Source organism: Bombus flavifrons, chromosome 9 (assembly GCF_040668555.2).
Source record: "Bombus flavifrons isolate JBK064 chromosome 9, iyBomFlav1_principal, whole genome shotgun sequence".
Lineage (NCBI taxonomy): Eukaryota > Metazoa > Arthropoda > Insecta > Hymenoptera > Apidae > Bombus > Bombus flavifrons.
The window spans coordinates 145,664-165,529 of record NC_138450.1 but is presented as its reverse complement, the minus strand read 5'-3'; the positions used below and the strand labels follow the sequence as shown (position 1 = coordinate 165,529).

General features: G+C 42.3%; 1 protein-coding gene and 2 long non-coding RNA genes across 3 annotated transcripts in view; 2 read left to right on the top strand and 1 right to left on the bottom strand.

Annotated features, from left to right (window-relative positions):
* The first annotated feature begins 2,043 nt into the window (after positions 1-2,043).
* On the top strand, positions 2,044-2,818 carry LOC138183225 (arginine and glutamate-rich protein 1-like). The gene is made up of 2 exons (XM_069119896.1): positions 2,044-2,239; positions 2,319-2,818. The coding sequence occupies exons 1-2, from the start codon at positions 2,044-2,046 to the stop codon at positions 2,816-2,818; spliced, it is 696 nt and encodes a 231-aa protein (XP_068975997.1).
* Positions 2,819-5,858: 3,040 nt separating this feature from the next.
* LOC138183059 (uncharacterized) overlaps positions 5,859-19,866 on the bottom strand; it is an 88,965-nt gene continuing 74,957 nt past the window's right edge. The window contains exon 3 of the long non-coding RNA XR_011173974.1: positions 5,859-5,933. This is a non-coding gene — a long non-coding RNA (uncharacterized LOC138183059). The remainder of the gene's footprint in view (positions 5,934-19,866) is intronic.
* Positions 15,907-17,666, top strand: LOC138183052 (uncharacterized). The gene is made up of 3 exons (XR_011173972.1): positions 15,907-16,117; positions 16,220-16,434; positions 16,538-17,666. It is a non-coding gene; the product is annotated as an uncharacterized LOC138183052 (long non-coding RNA).

The following is a 19,866-nucleotide window of genomic DNA, read 5'->3' as shown; positions in this document are numbered from 1 at the left end:
GTTTACAATCGAGACACAAAAAGGACATGGAAAGAATTAGAGGAAAAAGTAGAGGGAAGGGAAGAGGAAGTGACGATCATAGGAGGAGATTGGAATGCAAGAACGGGAGAAGAGGGAGGGCTGATAAACGAGGAACTAGGAAAAGAAAAAAGCAGGAGATCAAAAGACAAGACAATAAATACGGAAGGAAGAACGCTATTAAGGCTGCTGGAGGAAAGAGGCTGGACGATAATTAATGGCCGAGACAAAGAAGGAGATGAGTGGACCTATGTAGGGGAAAGGGGAAAATCAGTGATAGAATACGTGATTGGCAATCAGGAAGCGATAGAATAAATAACAGACATAAAGGTAGGAAAAAGAGTAGAGTCAGACCACATGCCGTTGGAAATAGAAATAGAGGGACCAGAGTGGCAAAGAGAGGAGGAATGGAAGGAAGAAGAGAAGGAAAGAAGGGAATGGACAAAAGAAAGTGTTGGAAGATATTTAGAGGAGTGCAAAGACTGGGCAAGTAGGGGAGGAACGGTAGAGGAAATGTGGACAGAAATCAAGAAGAAGGTAAACGAGGCAATACCAAAGAAGAGAGTAAGGATAAGGAAATGGAGCATAGGAGAAAAGGTATGGTACGACAAGGAGTGAAAAGAGAGGAAAAGGGAGATAAGAAGGAAAGTGACAAAATTCAGGAAAGGAAAATGCAGCAGAGAAGAATTCACAGAGGAGAAGAAGGCATTTAAACAGTAGTGTAAACAAAGAAAGGAGAAGCAGGAAGAGGAAGAGGTGGAGAAAATCAAGAAGATCAAAACAGAGCAAGAAGCATGGAAATACATAAATAAATATAGGAGAAGAAGAGAGGTTGCAGACGAAGATATAAGGGAAGAGGAGTGGAAAAACTATTTTATGGAAATGTTAGAGGGGACAGAAAGCAGAGAGGACAGAAGAACAGAAGGGCGGAGAGCAAAGGAGGAATTAAAGAAGGAGAGAGAAGACAACATAGAGAAGGAAGAGGTGATAATCCAAATAAGAAATTTGAAAGAGAAAAAAGCAACGAGGGGAGATGGTTTGGAAAACGAGGTATGGAAGTATGCGCGGAAGGAAGTAGGGGAGGCGCTATGGGAGATGCTAAAGAAGAGGAGACAAAGGAGCAGTGAAGAGCTACAGAGGGGTCACGTTAATGAACACGGTATATAAGATCTATACAGGAATTCTGGACGAGCGGCTGAAGGTGGAGATTGAAGACAAGCTGGGTGAGAGCCAATTCGGGTTTATGAAAGGAAGAGGTAGATAGACGCAGTGTGCGTATTGAACCACATAATAGACAAGCAATTGAGCGGAGAAAGAGGGAAGCTATATGCATGCTTCGCGGATCTAAAGGCAGCGTTCGATAGGGCCAACAGGAAGAAGCTGGGGGAGATAATGAGGAGAATGGGGGTAAACGAGAAGTTAACCAGAAGGATAGAGGAGATATACAAGGAGACAAAGAACGTAGTGAGGATCAGGAACAATAACACAAAAGAGTTTTGGACAGTGAGGGGAGTGAGACAAGGATGCCCGCTGAGCCCGACACTATTTAACATCTATGTGGCAGGGCTGGAAGAGGAAATAAAGAAAGGTCAAGTAGGAGGCATAGTGGTAGGAGACAGTAAGGTATGGTCAATATCATACGTAGATGATACTGTATTGATAGCGAACAGAGAAGAGGAGTTAAAGGATATGTTGAAGAGATTTAAGACATTCCTAAAGGAAGTGGAACTGGAATTGAACACTGAAAAAACGAAAGTTGTAGTGTTTGAAAAGAGAAGGAACAATAGGAGGCAAAGGATATGGAGATGGGGTGAGCAAGAACTAGAAGAAGTGGATGAAATTAGGTATTTAGGGTACATACTGTAGAAAAATGGGAGCGACGGAAAGCATATTCAAGACAGGAAAAGAAGGGCGACAATCGCGACGAAGAAGACATGGAGCGTAGGAGAGAGGGTATTTAAAAGGGATTACAAGAGGAGAATGAGGATGTTTGGAGCACTGGTAGAGAGTGTAGCGTATGTAGGTATGGGGATGGAACATAGAGGAGAGGCTGGACAGGGTAAAAAGGAGATACGTGAGATGGGTTCTAGGATTGGAAACAACAACGCCAAACTACATTCTGAGAGAGGAGTGCAAGATAGAGGAAATAAGAAAAAAGGCGCTGAAAAGAGCAGTAAGGTATGGGGAGAAAGCCTTGGAATCGAAGAAGGAATTAGTAAAGGTATGTATAAAGGAGAGAGAAAGGAATTGGGGAAAGGATCAAGAAGGGAAAAGAGCAAGGAAAAGAAAGATGAGGTTAGAGGAGCTGAGAGAGGGAAGGACACAAGTGGAGGAAGGAGATAGACAAGAAAGGATGATAGCGAACCAAATCATGGAAGAAAGAGGGAAAAGAGAAACAGAGGAGAGGGAGAAAAGGATAAGGGAATCCAAGTACAACAGATATTACAGGAACATAGCGAAAGAAGGGCTACCAAAGTATCTGGAAGGAAAGATGAAATGGCAGGACAGAAGTATGGTAGCAAGATTCAGATGTGGCAACGAAACCAGGGCAAGGGAACACTGGAAAGAGGAGGAAGAAAGAAGATGCAGACTATGCAAGAAAGGAGAGGAAGACTTAAGGCATATAATAGAGGAATGCGAAGTAACAGGAGGAGCGAGGAGCATAGCAGAGATACTAGAGGAGACTGGAGAAGGACTGGCAGAACTAAAAGTGATAATAGGGAAGAGAAGAGTAGTAGAAGAGGGGAAGGAACGACAGGAAGAGAGCACAGCAAGGAAGCGAAAGCCAAAGACAGAATGAGTGCTAGAATAAGAATACATGTGTTGTAAGGCATTAAATGTAAAAAGGAAGTCGTCCAAAGCCGAAAGGCACGGACTGAAATAAATAAATAAAAATAATAATAATAAATATCCGTTTCTATTGGAGATATGTCGATAACTGGATGCGCGTTATACTCCACAATTGCTGCCAAATACAGATCACATCAGCTGGTTTGCAATATGTCAACCTGGGCCCTGTCAAATCCATCGTAATTGCAGTTTTGCAGATTCTGTCTTAAATAGTCCATTAAACGTATCTGTGATTCTATTGGAGATATGTCGACAATTCGATACGCGTTATACTCCACAATTGCTGCCACATGCTGCACACATCATCCGGTTGATGGTATGTCTATTCTAGACCCTGCTAAATCCTCCGTTATTGCAGTTTTGCATATAGAGGCTTAAATATTCAATGAACGTATCTCGGCTGCTATTGCAGATATGTCAACAATTCGATGCGTGTTACTCTCCACAATTCCTGCCAAATGCAGCGCATATCATCCGGATCGCACTAAGTCAAATCTGGACTGTGTCAAATCAAGCGTAATTGCAGTTTAGCAGATTCTGTCTTAATTATTCGATTGAACGTATCTCTGTTTCTATTACAGATGTGTCGGCAATTCGGAGCGCGTTCTACTCCACATTTGCTGCCAAATACAGACTATATCAGCCGGTTTGCGATATGTCAACTTTGTGCCTTGTCAAATCCACCGTAGTTGCAGTTTTGCAGATTCTGTTTTAAATATTCAATTGATCGTATCTCCGCATCTATTGCAGATGTGTCGGCAATTCGGTGCGCGTTATACTCCACATTTACTGCCAAATACAGCGCATATCAGTCGGATCGTGCTATGTCTATTCTGGTACCTGCCAAATCCACTGATATTGCAGTTTTGCATATATAGGCTTATATATTCAATGAAAGTTTCTCGGCTGCTATTGCTGGTATGTGGACAATACGTTGCGCGTTAAACTGCGCATTTGTTACCAAATACAGCGTACGTGCTCCTGTTTACATTATATCAACTCGGATCGAGGTCAAATCCAATGCTTTTGCAGTTCTGCATTTCAAGCTGCAATATCCATTTGAACGTATCTCCGCCTTTATTGATGTAATGTTGACAATTCGATGCTCATTATACTACACATTTGCTGTCAAATACAGCGCACATCATACGGTTTACACTATGTCAACTCATGTACCTGTCAAATTCATTGTAATTGCAGCATTGCATAATTAGGTATAAATATTCAATTGGACGTGTCTCAGCTGCTATTGGTAACATGACAACAATCCGATGCGATTTATTCTCCACACTTGCTGCGTAATCCAGCTCACGTACTCCAGTCTACACTATATCAACTATTGTCGAGGTCAAATCCAAAGTTTTTGCAGTTCTGCATATTCCGGAGTCAACTTCCATTTGATCATACCTACGCTGCAATTGGTAATATGACATCAGCTCGATACGCGTTATACACCACATTTGCTGCCAAATTCAGCGCACATCAGCCGGATCGCGCCATGTCAACTCTGGGCCCTATCAAATCCAGCGAAATTGCAGTCTAGCAGACTCTGTCTTAAATATTCAATGGAAAGTATATCGGCTGCTATTATTGATATTTCGACAATTCGATGTGCGATATTCTCCATATTTTCTGCCTAAGGCAGCGCACGTATTCCCGTCGAAATATCTGAAACGGGACTGAAATAACGCATAGCTTTCGTCAAAATCGACGAAAGATTGCGTTTTGCGAGTTGCTGGGATTGATTCGAGGCTGAAAGAGACATGCGCTACATTCGTCGTGAATAATGGAGTAAAAAGTGCGTTTCAACGTCAAAATATCTCAAATGGGAACGGAATAACGTTTAGTTTTCGTCAAAATCGACGAAACATTGCATTCTTTGTGCTGCTGGCCTTGATTCGACGCTGAAAGAGGCGTGCACTACATTCGGCGTATAAAATGGAGTGAAAAGAGCGTTTAAACGTCAAAATATCTCAACCGGGAACGAAATAACGCTTAGTATCCTTCAAAATCGACGAAATCATCGCGATTTGCGAGCAGTTGGGCTTGTTGCGCCGGTGAAACGGGCGTGTATTACATTCGGCGCGTAAAATGGAGTGAAAAGGGCGCTTAAACGTCGAAATATCTCAACCGAAAACGAAGTAACGCTTCGTTTCCAACAAAATCGACGGAAGATTGCGTTTTGCGTGCTGCTCGGCTCATTGCGTTTTGCAAGCTGCTCGGCTCATTGCGACGCTGAAAGCGGCATGCACTACATTAGTCGTGTAAAATGGAGAGAAAGGTACGTTTAAACGTCGAAATATCTCAAACGGGAACCAAATAACGCTTAGTTTTGGTCAAAATCGACGATAGATTGCGTTCTGCGAGCGGCTGGGCTTGTTTCGACGCTGAAGCGGGCGTACATTACATTTGGCGTGTAAAATGGTGTGAAAAGAGCGTTTAAGCGTCGAAATATCTCAAACGGAAACGAAATAACGCTTAGTTTCTGACAAAATGGGCGAATGTTTGCGTTTTGCGAGCTGTTAGGCTTGTCTTGACGCTGAAGTGGGCGTGCATTAGAACCAGTGCGTAAAATTTAGTGAAAGAGCGTTTAAACTTCGAAATATCTCAAACCGAAACGGAATAACGCTTTGTTTTCGTCAAAGTCGACGAAAAATTCCCATTTGCGATATCTGCTGGGCTTGTTTCGACGCTGAAAGAGACGTGTCTTACGTTTTCAATTTGTAGTTTTTGTTTAATTTAATTTATTCGAAAGCGAAAATTGAGATGATATGATTCTATATGAAATATAGATATGAGATTTCCGATTAATACGGTAGTTGCTGTCACCAGAAATAGCCTAAGGACTATTCCAAATATAATTTTTTTTCTTTTATTATTTTTTTTCTTTTTCTTTTATTTTTTTTCTTTTTTTATTATTATTATTATTTCCCTTTATGTTAAGAGTGTTAGTGTGTGATGGGTATTGTTTGTCTATCGTGTCTTTCTACACTACTAGATTGAATTCCCAGTCTGGAAGTGCATCTGTTGCACCTTCTTGGCTGTAGGAAAACAAATCATTGTACCTTGGTCCGTGGTGGTTTTTTGGTAACTACTAGATTGAGTTCTCAGCCTGGAAGTGCATCTATAGCACCTCCTTGGCTGTTCGAGATTTGTGATAGCGAGATTGTGTTCGAGGTGACAATTGGTCACCGAACGTAGCCACAGTCACGGGATGGAGGTTTTGCCTAACGGAGGTCTGGAGTGGTTGTAGGGGTTTTCCAAGAAGTGTGGTTGTGGCGACATGCGGCCTCGGGAGCGGGCCTAGCCACGTGTGATGTTGCCTCGGAGGTGCTGATACAATGGGACATAATCAAACTCCAGGCAGAAACTGCCTAGCAAAGGCGTTTGGAACTTTCTCGATGCTTCCAACGAGTCTGCCTAGCAACGGCGTTTGAAACCTTCTCGATGGTTCCAAACGAGTATAGAAAACAAATGCAAGCGTACAGCGAGAAAAATCTCCACGAGGCTGGCATTCTTGCGATTGCCTTGGAGAGTGACACATCGAACATTTTCAACAATCGTATTTCTGTGCCTAAGATCAATTCACGCTTAGTAAAGAGTTATCCCGTTGACCGTGGATTCGTTTGAACCCAAAAATATTGTTAATAGCGTTCGTTACACTTATTATTCGTAAATCATACTATTCATTAATCTTACTGTTCGTTAAACTTATTATTCATTAGACTTATTATTTGTTAGACAAGCTTGGGCTCGAGGCGACAGCCAGTCGCCGAACGCCAGTCACGGGATGAACGCTTTGTCTAACAATGGTATGGAGTATTTCTATAGCTCTCCTTAAAAGAAATATTTCTGGCGACACGCGACAGTAAACATTCCAACGGTTTCTGTTCCGTGGCTCGCCTCACGCAGACCCTATGCTTCGAGTAAGATGATTGCCAGATGTCGATGCGTCTCCGCAGTACACGTTCAGGTAGCCTGAGGGCCCGTTATAAATCTTAAGATTTAGTTAACTAAGGTCCTTCAAACAGACAAACAGTCTTTGTCCCAACTACGAGAAGATAGAGGAGACCTATTCTCCAATGGACGACGTCACCCACTAGCAACTTTCCCTTGAGGGCGGCTAGCATCTTTTTCTAACCACCGATATGGAGATTGACCAATTAGCAGCAACTTACTTTCTGAATGAAGGCCATCCTCGACGAATCCGATGATCTCGTGTCCTTAGAAATACCCCATTATAGTTTTTCCCTTGAGCTTTATTACATTATTATTATTTCCCTAGAGCTCTGTTGCTCTGGAAGCATCACATGTCCCAACGAGCCTTAACACATCTATCGCCCTGGAAGCATCACATGTCCCAACGACCTTTAACACATCTATCGCCCTGGAAGCATCACATGTCCCAATGAGCTTTATCACACCTGTCGCTCTCGGAAACGCGTGCGAACTCACTCCGTCATCGTGCTAGTGATCTTCGGTGTTCGGGGTACTCATATCGTCATGGTCACTGTTGCTGCCATCACTACCGACGTCCAACTCAGCAGGAATGCAACTATCTGGCATTTTTCGCAACCTATCATGACTATATTTGTATGAACGTTTGTCGTCGAATGTTTTCAAGATATACCTATCTCCTTCCAAAATCTCTGCTATTACAAATGGAGCCTTAAATTTTGGATCTAACTTAATTTGATTTCTTTTCCCATTCTTACCTAATACAAAATCACCAAGATTAAACCTAACTACTTTAGTTTTAGTTTTGTCGAATCTATCTTTATCATACTTAGCGCTAATCTCTATATTCTTTATTGCCTGCTGTCTTACATCGGAGATGCCTACTACTCTTTCTTCGATATTGTCGGGTAGGGACAAGCCGTAGGGTTTTGCTGTTTTACCGATTAACAGTTCCAATGGGCTCGACATAGATACGCGGTTGGTGGTGTAATTTAAAGCCAGTTGTATTTCCCCAATCGCGCCTTGCCAAGACCGCCCGGTCGTTTCTATTGTTGTGAACATATTTTTTTAGCGTATCCATAATACGCTCTACCTGTCCGTTAGCTCTACTAGCACCGGTTGCCATTAAATGGAGTTTGATGTGTCTATCTTGACAAAAGTCTTGAAATTCTTTGCCCTTAAAACATCTTCCCTGGTCCGCTATTATCCTGCGAGGACTCCTGAATAAAAATATAGCATACTTAAGTGTTTTAACGATACTAAGGGAATCTATTTTACGAGTATGATGCAGATATACGAATTTAGTGAAGACGTCGACCAAAACAATGACATATTCTTTCGAATCACTTTTACCGCTTAGTTTGCCCGTTATGTCCACGTGAACTGTATGCCAGGGTATGCTGGTCTTAGGTATAGGATGTAATTCAGCTTGTATTTTACCTGAACTTGCCTTCGAAACTTGACAAGCATGACAGTTCTCTACGAATTTATGAACATATTTTCGTCATTCCTTCGAACCAGTAATACTCGTACAGTTTCTCAAGCGTTTTATCCCAACCTAAGTGCATAATGGACTGGTGCACATGGTTAATAACGGACCACCTAAAACCTCTTGGGACAATGGGCAAGCAGAGAGTTCTGCCTTTTCTCCGTATCTTACGATGAAGGGTACCGGACCGTAGTTCATACCTATTCGCGATATCTTCCGTGAGCTCATCGTTTTGCAATTTATTGACGATCTCAAAATTTTGGGGGTCGCGACGTTGTCCAATATATAAATAGCCAATCTTCGGGGATTTCGGTCGGATTGATTTCCTTCTCTGCGTCTGCTACGTGGGCCTCTCGTTTACCTTCTTGATACATAATGTCAAAAGTAAAAGTTTGTAAGTAAGCCTACCACCTGTAAACCCTGTCATTTAAATTCACCCCATTTCTAGATGACTTCAAGGAGTTACAATCAGTAACAACAAGAAATTCTCGACCATGTAAATAGTGGCGAAAATGTTTAACTGCGTTTAGCGACTGCCAACGTCTCTAGTCCGGATGAATGATGCCTAGATTCTGCGGGGCTAGTTCTTTTGCTGTAATATTCCGCTACCCTGCTTTTACCTTCAACCTTATACATTAAAGTAACCCCATATACATCCAAACTATCGTCAGTACGTAATCCTAACGGATAATTAGGGCCAAATATCGTTAACACCAAAGCATCAGTCAGGACGGAAATTACCTTTTGCCTCATCTTTTCGCGTTTATCTGTCCAAGTTATGTTGTTGTTACCGGAAGTAAGTGTGCATAGAGGTTTCATTACCTATGAAAATTTAGAGACGAATTTCCGGAAGTAAGAAACTAAACCTAAGTGTCTATGCTGTGTGACGGTCGTTGGTTCAGGTAAAGAACTCAAGGTTTGTATTTTACCCGGGTTTGGGCGAACTTCTCCGTTATGTATTACATGTCCAAAACACAGTACCAATATGTTTAGGAATGAGCATTTAGAAAAATTAGAGGAAAATCCGACATTTACGAGGATATTTAATACGGTGTACAATCTTTCTGAAGCTTGATTTGTGGAGTCGGCAATAATTAGAGCATCATCCAAATAAACAGCAACGTACGAATGGCACGTTGGCTGCCACGCGTGTTTTCAAGGGAATCTCAAGGATGATCTCTCGTTTCGTTTGTTCGCAATATTAAAACCACCAGCTGTTGCTGAATATAAGGAAGGAAAGTGTGGTATAGATTATTCCGACCAAATGGTCTCTTATGCCACCACAATTAGAAAGGGGATCAAATGGTACCAAAGACTTGGCGTGCAACTCCTTCTGGGGATTTCCGGTGTAAACGCTTTGATGATTTACAAAATTGCAGCAAGGAAGAACATAAATACTTAGACAAGTATTAGTTGCAAAATTGTTAGGGTTGTCTAAAAATGCAAAAATCCTTGTTTTCGAAGGAGTCAGCATAATATCGCCGTTCGAAAAAATGATTCCGCAAGAAACATTAGACGCGCATGCAAACTATGCTATGCAAATAAAAGACGTCGAATGAACCGAATAAAGGCACAAAAGAATTTGAAGAAAATAACAATTTGTGGAGGATTGGTCTATTTAAAGTATAATGAAATAACAGAATCGCGTTATTTCCGTCAATATATATATTTGTGATAAGTATTTCGTTATAGGGTATAACACAGTCCACAGGTACAAAATATAAATATGATTCGATGATATCTCAGAGAAACTTCGTATGTTCGCTTATGTCCGTAATCCTTTATTGCGTATGGTAAACTCTGTCTGTCGTGACTGCGTCTGTTTATTTATATCGGTCGGGGGGACAACCGGAAAATTTGAACTCGGCTGCGTTTGACGGTTGTATGTAGCGGCGACATTGTTTTGCTCGGAGTTCGTTACTTTCTACAATACTTGTGACCTAACGGTCTTGCTACTCCGAAGCAAAACAACAACAGGATTTGAATTGTCCTGTTCGCGTTCCGCTACATTACCCCCCTTCCAGTGATAACGTTTAAGTTAAAAATTTTTGTTAAAAGTATTTACGAGGTTTCTCTGTCGTCACTATTTTATTGCCGATACCGATAAGACATCTAATCAAGACCTGCCCGATACCAGTCTGGAAAACGGACTCTACGTCCATACCCCGTGACATACCCATCCCTTGCGCTTTCTTCAGCAGTTCGATCGCTGTTTGCGCTGTTTTCATCGTGCGCATTCGCTTGCTTTGCCGCGATAAGTATGTCTCGAGGTTCGGTGGTCTTCTCTTCCAGGTCTTCTGGGACTACGAACGCCGGTTTTAAACGGTCTATGGAAACCGTTACGTCACGATCGCTTATTTTAATCACGAAATCTTTCTCACCCCTTTTTAGAACCTTGAAGGGTCCGTCGAACTGGGTTTGTAAAGGACCTCCTATCGCGTCATGACGCAAGAAAACGTACGGCGACGATTCTAACTCCTTAAAAACGAAAATTTTTCTTCCGCCATGACGCGTAGCCGGATGCGGCCTGACCTTTCCCATCTGTTCCTTAAGCCAGTTCGCATACTCCGTGTTGGCCTGCTGCTTGGTCGCATTAAAAAAATCGGCCGGCAATCGTATGCCGGTGCCGTAGATCATTTCGGCCGACGTTGCGTTCAAATCCTCCTTTATCGCGGTACGAATGCCTAATAATACTATTGGTAATGCTTCAACCCAGTTGCTCGTGTCGTGGCACTTTATCGCCGCTTTCAATTGTCTGTATAACCGCTCTACCATCCCGTTGGACGCGGGATGATAGGCGGTCGTGCGCAAATGTTTGACGCCGAGCAACTGGCATAACTCTTCGAATAACCGCGATTCAAATTGGCGTCCTTGATCAGTTGTGATTCTTAGGGGAACGCCAAAACGTGCTATCCAATTAGTAAGGAGGGCCGAAGCAACGGTTGTCGCTTCCATATCAGCTATGGGAATAGCTTCGGGCCAACGCGAGAAACGATCGATACACGTTAGACAGTATCGATATCCTTGTGAATAAGGCATAACGATAATGTCTATGTGCACGTGTTCGAACCGGGCCGCTGATGTTTTGAAGGTTCCTACTTGCGAGGATACGTGCCTGGTGACTTTGCAGCGTTGACATGGTAAACACTGCCGTGTTCAGGTTCGACAATTCTTATTGATGGACGGCCATACGAAACGTGTTGTCACCAGTTTTTGGGTGGCACGTATTCCCGGATGGGAAAGTCCATGCAACGACTGAAATACGGCGCGTCGCAACGGCTCCGGTACGTACGGTCGCGGTGTCTCGTTTGTAAGATCGCAATATATTCCGACATCCTGATCGGGAAATCGTATTTTTTTCAATTTCAGCGCGTTAGAGCCTGACTTAAGAATTTGACGGAGCTCGGCATCATCCGCTTGCGCTGCGGCTAATGTATGATGATCGACGGATTACCTGATCGCTTCTATTCGGGATAAGGTATCGGCTACGGTATTATTTATCCCTTTAATATGTCGGATGTCGGTCGTAAATTGTGCAATGTAGTCCAGGTGTCTATATTGTCTTGGTGAACATTTGTCAGGATTTTGTTCAAACGCATATACCAGGGGTTTGTGATTCGTGAATATCGCGAAATCTTGCCCTTCGACAGCGTGCCTGAATCGTTTTACCGCTGTGTACATCGCGAGTAGTTCTCTATCGTACGCGCGGTATTTCCATTGCGCGAGGGATAGGGATTTCGTTATGAAACCCAAAGGCTGCCAGGTATCGTTGACTCGTTGTTGGAGTACCACTCCTATTGCGTAATCTGAAGCGTCCACCACGAGGCTAACGGGCGCGCCTGGAATCGGATGCGCTAACATTGTCGCGTTAGCTAAGGCGCGTTTCGACTCGCGGAAGCTTTTTTCGGAACGCGTTGCTCGTAGTGCCTTTTAATAAGTCGTTGAGTGGTTGTAAAATATGCGCGGCCCCCGGTATGAAACGTCGATAAAAGTTAATCATACCGAGGTATCTTCGCAGTTCTTTAACTGTTGCAGGAAGCGGTACTTTTATTATCGCGTCAATGCGTTCAGCCTGAGGTTTTATCCCCTCCGCGGTGACGATATAGCCGAGGAATTGAATTTCGTTAGCAAGATTAATGACGACCTCGTATTCATCGAGGCGTTTGAACAAGATCCGCAAGTGTTCGCGGTGCTGTTCTTCGGTATCGGACGCGATTAGAAAATCATCGATATACGGGTAGACGAAATCAAGACCTCTCGTGATTTCGTCCACGAATCTTTGACACGTTTGGGCGGCGTTTCGGAGCCCAAACATCATGCTAGTTGCTTCGAAAAGACCGAAAGGAGTAGTAATTGCCGTTTTCGGTACGTCCTCCGGCGCGATCGGAATTTGATGGTAAGCGCGTACAATATCGATCTTAGAAATATGCGCTTACCGTAGAGGTTCTGTGCAAAGTCTTCTATGTGCGGCGGTGTGTACCTATCCGGAGTGGTGCGGGCGTTCAATGCCCGGTAGTCGCCGCACGGTCGTATTCCTCCATCCTTCTTGGGTACGATGTGCAAGGGTGACGCCCACGGGCTTCGCGATGGTCGCATCACGCCTTGTTCAATCATAACTTCGAATTCCGCCATCGCCTGCTTTAGTCGATCGGGGGCTAGGTGGCATGGTTTTGCGTGGACGGGAGTTCCAGGAGTCGTGCAGATGTGATGCTGCGCGCCGTGCTTTACAGAGCTTCGCCGGAAGACGGGTGGTCGCGTTAGCGCAGGGAATTCCGCTAACAATTTATGATACGGGGATTCCTTGTCAATGGTTTAGTGGATGCTTCGTTAATCGCAGCTGCGAATCCCCTTGTAGACAGCTGCGTATTCTTATCCAGAAGTCGTCTATTTCGCGGGTCGTCGAGTAAGCCATAGACTTAAAAAGTCGACGCCGATGATGGGGGTTTTAACGTCGGCAATTACAAAACGCCACTTAAAGTCCTGACGTAGAACCAGGTCGAGGGACAAGGTCCCATAGGTCGCGTTACGGCTCGCGTGACTTCGTATCTTGCTACGCGGAAATACGCACGTGTCCGCACTGGTGTCTATTAGATACGCAACACCGGTTCGCTGATCCCTTATGAAAATGCGGCGGGTCTCCAGGCCGTCATCGTTCGCCGCGTTTATGGACGGCTTGACCCGTTTCCCTGATTCCACCGACATGGGGATCTGCGTTTTCGCGCCCGCTCTCGGTATAGGTCATGATAGTAACAAAGGCCGTTTCGGGATCTCGACCGACGACGACGTCTTCCCGGAGATCACGAACGTGTTCTCCGACGAACGCTAATATCAAGTGCGTCAATTCTCGCTTGTAATAGCTTCAGCTGCTTCTCAATATTGTTCGTAGAACCGGGTGATTCGGTATCTTGTACCTCTGTTTTACTCACTGCTGCTGTGCATGACTCGCTCCGGACACTTCCAGAACAGGCCTCCTCCACTCTGTCCGCAGCCTGGATTATTTTTGCTGGCTTCGTGTCGTCAATCACCGCCAAAACTCTCTGTATTCGATCGGGTAGCCTGTTTTTCCATAATGTGAGGATGAATTGTTCCGAAGCGAATGGACTGGCTAATTTCTTCAGATCTTGGTAGAATTGCGACGGCTTCCGGTCGCCCATTACCTCATTTTCTACCAAACGCTTCACCCTCTCGCTGTCGGACTCGGCTACACTTCGTATTAACATTTCTTTAATTTGGTCATATTGACAGCCGATCGACAAATCCAGTCCAGCATCCTCTACACGCTCCTGGTATTCTGGTTCAAGGTACCCTAGCAGGAAGGTAGCTTTATCTTCGTTTCGCTCGATTCCTGATGCCGCGAGTTGTCTCTCTAATACGGAGAACCAAAAAGTGATCCTCTGTGGCTTCATGGGAGGCACGCGGATTGGTTGCGCAGCCATACCCGAAGCGTTTTGCTTACTCATCTTTACCTCTATAACTACAGATCACGTCGGGGTCACCAATGTGGAGGATTGGTCTATTTAAAGTATAATGAAATAACAGAATCGCGTTATTTCCGTCAATATATATGTCGGAGAAGGTTGGAATTTAGAGTTAGCGGCGTGAAACGAATCTTCGTTTGGATTACACAGTGTCGTTATGCAATAGAGAAGACATTGACTAGTGCAAATACGCTTATTATTGGATTGGATAAGTAACCGTGGTAATTAGATACTCGAGAAACTAATGACAATGATCCTAGGTTCAATAACGAATCCGCGGTCAACGGGATGATGGATGAACATGCTCACAAAATCTAAGTCGGACTCTTTGTTAAAACGGGGAATATCCACCGAGCGTACAGACGCTAAGTAAGTCGCTAATACGATCTCGCGAAAGAATGACTTTTCGTCGCGATGATGCTGCAGAGGAAAACTATGATGGGGTGTGTCTAAGGACACGAGATCATCGGATTCGTCGAGGATAGCCTTCATTTAGAAGGTGAGGGAAATTGACGTAGCTGCTAATTGGTCAATCTCCATATCGGTGGTTAGAAAAAGATGCTAGCCGCCCTCCAGGGAAAGTTGCTAGTGGGAGACGTCGTTCGTTGAAAAATAGGTCTCCTCTATCTTCTCGTAGTTGGGACAAAGACTGTTTGTTTGAAGGACTTTAGTTAGCTAAATCTTAAGATTTATAACTGGCCCTCAGGCTAGCTGAACATGTACTGCGGAGACATCTGGCAATCATCTTACTCGAAGAATAGAGTCTGCGTGTGACGAGCCACGGGACAGAGACCGTTGGAATGTTTACTGTCGCGTGTCGCCAGAGATATTTCTTTTAAGCAGAGCTATAAAATTACTTCATACCTTTGTTAGGCAAAGCGTTCATCCCGTGACCGCGGCTACGTTCGGCGACTGGCTATCGCCTCGAGCCCAAGCTCATTATCACAAATCTCGAACAAATACAATCGGATCGAAAGACGACAATTGTTTAATTGCGCCTATGATAGAATCTAGATTACGGTGTTAAGGGATTCTCCCGGGGTTCCAAAGGGAAGGCTCCGATGTCCTTTCATCTCCGACATATAAAACACTATATTTTGTAAATATCTGTATAGTAAAATAGTCCGTCCACTATCTTGTTTGGTAAGACCGCTTCGTTAGCGTTGGATTATTTTGTTATGGTGTCACAAATTTTTCCTTGATTTTCCAGTTCCATGTTGCCATCTTGACTGCTTCGATGGTATCTGATTCAGTATTCCATAAGTATTCACTTAAGTTTGGTAGTAGGTTTCTTGGAACTGCGTCGGCTTTAATGTATGTCATCCGATGTGAGTAACGAGCTTCTTATTATTATCAATTTCTGTTCCAAGATGGTTTACAACATATTTCCCCCTTTTAGGTTATGATTGGTTACTTCGGTATTTATTGGCTTCGGTATTTTCATACCTGTGAGTAGAGAATGCTTTTAAAATTTTCCAGTGGTCAACCGTAAACTATGTTACTTTGTAAATGTTGTTGACGGGCATCAATTATTGTCCGTTATCCCTGTTTCTTTTAATTCAACTTTAGTGTTGTTATAAATATTTAGTATTAGTGCAATTGAGGTTAACTATCTGCATGATTCGATAAGCAGTGTCACACTTTTTTTGGTTTAGGCACAATATTGTTATAAACATTTAGTAGTATTATGTTTTGCATTGAAACAATCGAAGTTAATTCTTCCATTTGTTTCGGCTGGCTGTCATACCTTGTGTCCTACGTATATGGACACATAACCTGTCTTCGCATATACACTTCCTTTCTACGATGAGTAATTGTTCACGAGGTACTTTTCAATTTCTACTGTTTTCTAATTATTTTATTGAATTAACATGTTGTGTATTTTAATAATCGTTAGATAACACAATAATTTTCCTTTTCCTTTTAGGTTTCTACTATTTGCATGATTCGATAAGCAGTGTCACACTTCTTTTGGTTTAAGCACAATATTGCGATAAACATTTAGTAGTATTATGTTTTGTATTGGAACGATTGAAGTTAATTCTTACATTTGTTTCAGCTGGCTGTCATGTTCTATGGTTATGGACCCATAACCTGTCTTCGCACATACACTTCCTTCTACGATGAGTAATTGCGCACGAGGTACTCTTCCACTTCTACTGTTTTGTAATTATTTTTTTGAATTACACATTTTATATTTAAGTAATGGTTAAAACGCACATAATAATTTTCGTTTTCCTTTTAGGGTACCAAGCTCTGCAGTATTCGACAAGCAATATTATGTCATATGCTACCGTGCTACATTGCTTTTGAAATCGTTCTGGTGGTCTATTTCGATGATGTGCTAGTTTTAACTTATTCAAGTGTACTGTTCGCGGAATTCCTTTTACTTCAATCCTGACGTTTTGATTATGCAAAATTTCTAACACTTTATATGGTCCGGTATATTGATCAGAAAATTTTTCTTTACTAGGTTCTTTTAGTAGATATATCAAATCTCCTATTTTAAAATTTTGTGGGTTGATTCGTCGGTCGTAATATACTTTTGATCTTAATTTAGATTTTATCAAATTTTCTCTTGCCATTTGTTGTACGGTGTTGATTTCATCGAACAGGTCTCTGAGATATTCTGCGTATGTTGGTTCCATGTTTTCTTCAATTATTATTTCACCAGTAGGTTCTCTGACCAAGTGTCCAAAAACTAATTCGTACAGGGAGAATTTCGTTCCTTCGTGTACAGAGGTATTATAGGAAAACATGGCTAGTTCCACCCATTCATCCCAGTTTCTGGAATTTTCGATGTATAACTTGAGATATTCAGTCAATACATAGTGAGATCTTTCGATTGAACCGTTACTTTCTTGGTGGTATGCCGACGTGGTATATTGTTTAATGCGGAATCTCTTTGCTACTTTCTTCATTAGTGAGGATGTAAAGTTTGCTCCTTGATCGGTGAGAATAGCTCTCGGCGATCCGAATCGACAAATAAATCGTTTTACAAAAACGTCCGTTATCTCAGCTGAAGAGATTCCTCCTATTGGAATCCTGATTGAATACTTTGTCAATAAATTGTGGATAGTTAATATATATTCATTTCCTTTTTGAGTGTTTGGCAATGGACCGACGATATCCATACTAATTTTGTCGAACGCTTTACCTGGTGTGTTTGTAAGTACCATCGGTTGCTTTGTTTTTATCCTTGTGAGTTTCTTCAATTGGCATTCCTTACATGTTCTAACGTAATCTTGAATTTCTTTTTTCATGCTTTCCCAATAGTAGTGTTGTCGTATTATTTGATAAGTTTTTGTTATTCCTTTGTGTCCTGCTACGCATGATTCGTGTTTCTCTCGTATTATGTTGTTTCGCGCTTTCACAGGCGGGGTGATTACTTCCCCAGTGCAAATGGTGATGGTTATGATTTTTTCCACAGATACTTCCTTCAATTTCCTGATTGTATATCGCCAGGGTATTTCCTCCAAGTTTTCTTTGCTAATGCTAAAGTAAGTTAATTGTTTTTCGTTTACTACGTCCAGTAAGGATCTTAATGAATTTAATAAATTTTCTGGTATTATAGTAATATTTCGATCTTCCTTTATCGGTAGGGATACGATGTATTTCCCGGAATCGTGATTCAATCTTGCTCTTTCCAACATTAAATCTTCATAACGAGGCAATTTCCCTGTCTCCTTCATTTTTAAGGCTCCTTTATCTATCAAGTACCGTAGGTCTCGTGTCCTTTTCTCGTTGTTGAATTGGTTCTGGGATTGCAATGGAGGGCTCTTCTTCGCTTGTTGTATCAGTGTCCTCCTTTTTCGATTGGCTATTTCTTCGTCTGTGTTTACATCGATTTCAGCTAATGCTTGGTCAAAATACTTTACGGGTGTTTCTTCTATGGTAAAATGCTTTCGGATAAAAACTTTTCCTTGTTTTGTAGAATCATGGAATTGAGGCAAGACGCGTGGTTCAGCTTCGAATATGGGAGAGTCCTCGGTTGACGTGTCTAGTTCAAATCTTTTTGAGACATGATAACGAATCGGTGAGACTTCTTCTCTCTTCCTGATTGGTACGCAAACCTCCGGGGGGTTTCTAGACAATACGTCCGCATTCGCGTTCGTCCTGCCTTCCTTATATACAATATCTAATTAAAAGTCCGACAATTTTAATTTCCACTTCCAAATTCTTGAGGTAGGATCTTTGATAGAATGCATCCACACTAAAGGTTTATGGTCGGTTATTATAGTAAATTTTCTTCCGTATAAATGCGGTCGGAAATGCATTGTGCTGTAAACGATTGCTAGACATTCTTTTTCTATCGTGGAGTAGTTTTGTTCTGCGGGGTTTAGTAATCTCGAGGCGTATGCAATCGGTAGGTCTTTTCCGATTGGTCCTTGACTTAATACGCCGTCCACGGCGTATCCAGATGCGTCTGTTGTGAGATTGAACGGTTGAGAAAAATCTGGATATTGCAGGATGGGTTCTGTTGTAAGTGCCGTTTTCAAGGTGTTAAACGCGTCTTCTTGACTTCCCGTCTTTGGAAAAATTAGGTATAAATCTTCGGTAATATCCGGCTAGTCCCAAAAATTGTTTAATGTTCTTTGGTTTCCCTGGCCGTGGAAAATTTGAAACTGCCACGATTTTCTTTGGGTTTGGTTTGATTCCATTTTCACTGATCATATGTCCCAAATATTTCACTTCATGTCGTAAGAATTCACAATTGTCTGGTTGCAATTGCAATTTAGCTTTCCGTAATCTATCCATAAGTTGATTGAATTTAATTTCATGTTCACGAAGGGATGTGGAATAAATCACTATATCTTCCAAGTAAACAAACAATTCTATTCCTTGCAATCCTGATAATATCGAATTCATCAATCGTTGGAACGTTGCTGGTGCGTTTTTCAATCCAAAAGGCATTCGTTTAAACTGAAAATGACCATAAGGCGTCGAGAATGCTGTCTTGTGGGCATCTTTCGATGCCATTCGGATCTGATGGAATCCAGATGCTAAGTCGAACGTGGAGAAATACTTTGCACTTCCCAAATGGTCCAATATTTCGGTAATATTAGGCAGTGGATAAGCGTCGCCTATCCGTTTGTCGTTTAACTTCCTATAATCGATAACCAATCTCCATCGCTTATTACCTTGGGAATCCGGCTTCTTTGGTACGATCCATAACGGAGAGTTGTATAGAGACGTTGATGGTTCCACAACGTCTGTTTCTAGTAATTCTGGAATTTGACGATTTATTTCTTCTCAATGTACGGGTGGATACCGGTACTGTTTAACATTAATTGGTTTCTCGTCTGTAGTAATAATTTCATCCTGTAAGATATTTGTTCCTTCCAGCGTCTCCCCTGGAAGATGAAATCTGTCTTGATTTTTCTGTATCCGTGCTTCAACGTTTCTCCTTTCTTTTACGTTTAAATGTTCCAGTCGCAACAATTCCATTATTTTGTCGAACCTTGTTTCTTTAGATACTGAAATGACGTTGCATGTAGTATGAGAGAGCGAAGTGGGAATTATATATTCCTTAATTACTATTGTAGGTATGGTGAATTCGTAATCCCTCGATGT